General features: G+C 33.6%; 1 protein-coding gene across 1 annotated transcript; it reads left to right on the forward strand.

Annotated features, from left to right (window-relative positions):
• The first annotated feature begins 1,280 nt into the window (after nt 1-1,280).
• Nucleotides 1,281-2,687, forward strand: LOC132278964 (uncharacterized). The gene has a single exon (XM_059780871.1). It carries the CDS (start codon nt 2,042-2,044, stop codon nt 2,399-2,401), a length of 360 nt encoding a protein of 119 aa, XP_059636854.1. The 5' UTR covers nt 1,281-2,041; the 3' UTR covers nt 2,402-2,687.
• The last annotated feature ends 2,466 nt before the right edge of the window (nt 2,688-5,153 follow it).

Here is a 5,153-nt window from a genome sequence, read left to right on the forward strand (position 1 = left end):
TATAGGGAAGACGTACTCCGCAGTGTGACCACCAATACAGCACAGGACAGCCCGAGACACGCGAAAGCCGCGAAGCGACATAATTGGTCAGACTGCCAACACTGGGACTGGTGGGTCATAGTCGTACAGGAGTACAGCTAACCTTACCCATTTGAACACTACAATGCCCTTTTGTGAAAGACCCCCATTCACTCACTCCCCTCATTCAACTCATAACCATGGTTAGCTTTAGCCACCCTCTTACCTCTGGAAATAAATGGCATGCTCTCTCTTCTTTGTGCAAGTGGTCATGTCACCGAGGTGTTCATTCAATAAAAATGCTTTATGTTGGAACTATGGTTTGTTGCATTAATTTGTGACGTATCCATAGGTTGGATTATAATTTTTTTTTAAAAAATTTAATATTATTTTACATCTCAATAAAATGATCAATTTAATTAATTTATATTAATATTCGTCCGTATCTATTATGCCATAACCTTAAACAATACCGCGACGGTGAATTATAGTTGAAACATTTTTTTTGACCTGAGACAAATTTCATTGAATTGCACACTTTTATTAAAGAGACAATACTAATGATCCAATACACTTGACTCACCTAATATTTTCTCTTTGCCTAAATAGAAACTGCCATTTAAAGTAGTCCTAAAAGGTGTCAAAACAAAATCGCTAAACAGGGACGAATCTAGGAATTCATATGAGGGGGGACAAATTTCTATAGAGGAGTGTTTTTCATAATTTTAGTGGGGGCATTTTTAAAATTTTATGGGTATAAATACGAAAAAATATAAATTTAAAAATATAAAATATAATAATAAAAAATTTTAGTAAGAGCAAATGTCCCCACTTAACCATTCACAAATCCGTGCCTGCGCCCAAGAAAACTTAACACTAATCAGACACGGATCTTCACAGTCAACCGTTTTTTTGTGTTATTGTTGTTAAAGGCAGCTTCTCTTTACCTAATATTCTGAATACGTCCTGCATATAATGGTTTTCTCAACTTATCCTATTGCCTATGTGATATTTTGGTGAATTAATCATATCATCTTTTGTGTTTTTATTTTCCTGTTTGATTGATGGTTTCCTTAACCAATCAAGTGAGCAAAAATTGTAAATGCACGTGTGTTTCTTTAAATTTTTTAAAAAAAGAAAAAGAGAAATCTTAACCATGGTTAGATTTAGCCACCCTTTACCCTTGTGTGTGTGCCGCTAATGCAATACAGTATATACACGGTCTTATTGCTTCTTATATCACTCCCTTTCGACCTCATTTCCTCTTCCTTGTCTTTTCTACTGCAAAGCAACCACAAATATATATATATATATATATATAATAGAAATTGATGGATGGATAAGTAAAGAAAGAAAAGGAAAGGTGTGCCAAGTGACTTTTGTGCTTCTAGGTATTGTTGGTTCCGTTCAATCGGAGGCAAGCTAGCTTATTACAGTATTATTGAGCTTTGGATTTAAAGAGTGATGATTTTAATTAGTGGTTTATTTGGAATATATCGATATTGGTGAAAAGATATTATAGTCAAGAGTTCTATAGTATAGGCTTAATTGTTTATATTGACAAATATATATATACATGTAGAGAGAGAGAGAGAGTGTGAAAGAGGGAGAGGAGAGCTCTAGTATTCTTGTTTGTGTTCAAGAAAAAAAAAATATATATATATAGAGAGAGAGAGAGAGAGGTTGAGGAGGGAAAGGAGAGTTCTAGTATTCTTGTTTGTGTTCAAGAAAATATATATATATATATAGAGAGAGAGAGAGAGGGAGAGGGAGAGGAGAGTTCTAGTATTCTTGTTTGTGTATATATATATTTTTATATATATGTATAGAGAGAAATTGGTTATTGATTTAGGGGTTGAGAAAGAGAAGTGAAAGATCAAAAACCCTTAGAAGGATTTGATTTTTCTGAGTTGTTTTTGTTTTTGTTTTTTTTTTTTTTTTAAATTTTTCTGGATTTGGGTCATTGGGTATTAATTGGTGAATAATCGATTATCAAGAGGTTGTTTGGTGGATAAGAAAATTGATGGGAAAGAAGAAGATAGTGAAGAAAACAAAGGAACTATCAGTAGCAATAGCAGAATCATCGTCAATAGGTACCGAAGAACCCCAGCAAACTCCTAGAAAAAGAGGCAGACCTCGCAAAATCATTGAGAAGTCTGATCAGAGCGAAGAGAATATTAAAGAAGAAGAAAAAGAAGTCATCGTCGAGAGCGAATCAAAGAAAGCCAAGACAACAATAGAAGATGAAGAAGAAGAGGAACAAGAAAAGCTGAAACAAGTGGCAACAACAACATCACCGTCCATGGCCATGGGGGTTACAAAGAAGGAACAGCCTCCAAGAAGCAGAGCTAGGCGCAAAAGCAAGCCCAGAAAAAGCAGCTGATTTAAGGTGATTTAATTAAACCCTTTTTTTTTTTGGTGGGTAAGTCAAAGAATAGAAGATCAAAAGATGGATTGTTTTGTTTCCTTCTATTGCTTTTTTTTTTGTTTTTGTTTTTTTTTTTTTTTTGGGGTACTTTGTGCTAAATATTTTATTTCTGGAGTTATATTTTCTCAGCTTTTTATTTTATCAATCTCTCTTGCTATGCAGAGAGGGAGAGGAAATATATTAAATGCAAAAAATTGATGGGTGAAGAAAATATTGAAAAAAAAAAAAAAAACAAAACAAAGGAACTATCAGTAGCAATAGTAGAATCATCATCATCATCAATGGACAAGCTCTGATCTTGATTGCAGTGATATTGCTTATTATATTGTCTATATCATCGAATCATTATCTGTAATGGCAAATAAAGTTTTATTTTTATTTTATTTTATTTTATTTTTTCATGGCAAAGAAATTTTCAACAATTTAAGAAGAGACTAGTTTTCTTTATTCACACACACAAATATATATGTGTGTATATATATATATATATATATATATATATATATATATAAACCCTTAAAATCAAAACTGAACACTATTTACCAACTATTTATCCATCATCATTCTAGAACACAAGTATGAATTTAATCCCCTTTTTTTTTTAGATATACATATCTATATCTATATCTATATATATATATATATATATGTATATATATATATATATGTATTTGAGTTGGATGAGAGAGACTAATGAATTAAATGTGGGTTGGGAAGAAAATGGGAGATGTGTTAGGAAGGAAGACGTGTGACTATTGCTGACAGTGCCAGCTCTGAGGCCATTGCGTTACATAAATACTGGGTCGTGTCGATGTGGGTAAATCGACAGGATACTAACAGCACTCTAATAAAAGAGAGAACTTTGCATATATCATCACTTCTTGGGCTTACTAATGTAGGGAAAGAAGAATAGAGAACAGGGGAAGGTAAAAAGAAAAGAGAGGGAATAAATTTTAACAATAATCTCAACATCAATATCAATATTTGAAAAAAAGTCTCACAATGTATTCATCATCTATATATATATATATATATAGGTATAAAATCCTAAATAGTGAAAGAGAGTCAAATATAAAAATTTGGAAATATAAATCCTAAATAAATAAGAAAAGTTAAATATAAAATAAAACAGGTAAATCTTAAATCATCGTTTGCGTCTATACCTAAAGTAAGTGCGTAGGTCAATCGGCTCGGGATCCCCAGTAAGTCTCTCCCGTTGAGAAGAACTCTCATTCGGAGAGTAAAGATCGTGATACTGCTCCGAAAGATGGAAGATGCAGATTCAGGGAAGTTCAACTCGAAGGCAATGAGTGTGATTCGATTGATGTTGGCTGATGATATTGTGTATGATGTGATAGAAGAAGATTCAGCAACTAACATGTGAAAGAAGTTACGGAATTTATATATGGGAAAGAATATCACCAATCGGTTAGTCTTGAAGCAAGAGTTGTATTCCTTTAGGAGAAAAGAAGGGGTAAACCTATAAGAACATCTTGATGAGTTTAACAAAATTTTTTGTGATTTATCTAATGTTGATGTCAAGTTAAGTGATGAGAATAAAACATTAACATCGGTACGCTCTACTCATAAGCATGTATTTAATATTTTGCTTTATGGGAGGGATATCATATTGGTGGAATAAGTTCAGAGTGCTTTGTTCTTTAATGAAAAGTTAGATGAAGAAGAAAATTGTGATGCTCAGGCTCAAGTTCTTATTGTTCAAGAGAATAAGAGATTTGGAGCTTTAAGAAACCTTGTGCCATTATCAGAGAAAAGATGTTACCATATTCAGTGGTATTGTCCGGAAAGAAAGAAGAGTGCATTCGCTGCTACTGTTCCGGAGAGTGCATCCGCTGTTACTGTTTTGTCTGGGGATACGAAAGAATTGAGTGATAATGACGAAGTGTCAATCATTGATAGCAAGGGAGAAGCTAATGAGTGGATACTTGATCATAACGAGTGGTTTGCAATCTACAAACCTGTAAGTGGTAAGGTATTTATGGGGAATAATGCTTCTTGTGATGTTATGGGAATTTGAACAATCAAGACAACGAATGGTTTGGCAAGAACTCTAACGAATGTACGTTATATTACAAGTGTTAGAAAGAATGTCATCTCTGTGGGAGCATTGAATTCTAAAGGGGGTTCGCCCGTGGACATAGGTAATTTGTTGAATCATGTAAATCTTGTTTTGCTTGTGTGCGCTTTTATCTATTTTATTTGCCAGTAGTGTGTGCGATCCTAACATAAAGGAATTAGGTCGAAGGTTGGTGAGGGGAAAAACCATAAACAATTTTAAAAGGGCTCTTACTAGTATCTATTCACTGAACTATTATATGCAAATTCAGTTGTAGGTAACAACAAATCTCAATCCCATATACCCGACACTCTCGAACTAGACACCTAAGTAAGTCTCATAAACTTCTATTAACAACCTCGGTCTGACAATTAGTTTGGGGGTCAAAAGCAGAGGAGAATTTCAAATTAGTCCCAAAAAGTTTCCAATGTGTTTTCCAAAAGTAACTCACAAACTTGACATCCCTATCAAACACAAAGGAAATGCGTAATCCATGGAGCCTAACAATTTTCCCAAAGAACAATTTAGCCACATGTGAAACATCAAGTGTCTTGCTATAAGGAATGAAGTAAGCCATTTTATAAAACCTAAGCATAATAATTAAAATTAAATCATGTCCTCCAGTAGTCT

The sequence above is a fragment of the Cornus florida genome, unplaced genomic scaffold, assembly GCF_030987335.1.
Source record: "Cornus florida cultivar Cherokee Brave unplaced genomic scaffold, ASM3098733v1 CherokeeBrave_3.0.0_Hap2_Chr10, whole genome shotgun sequence".
NCBI lineage: Eukaryota > Viridiplantae > Streptophyta > Magnoliopsida > Cornales > Cornaceae > Cornus > Cornus florida.

What these genes read in the sequence shown, in the direction of transcription:
- LOC132278964 (XM_059780871.1), top strand. Translation starts at nt 2,042, where the DNA reads ATGGGAAAGAAGAAGATAGTGAAGAAAACAAAGGAACTATCAGTAGCA.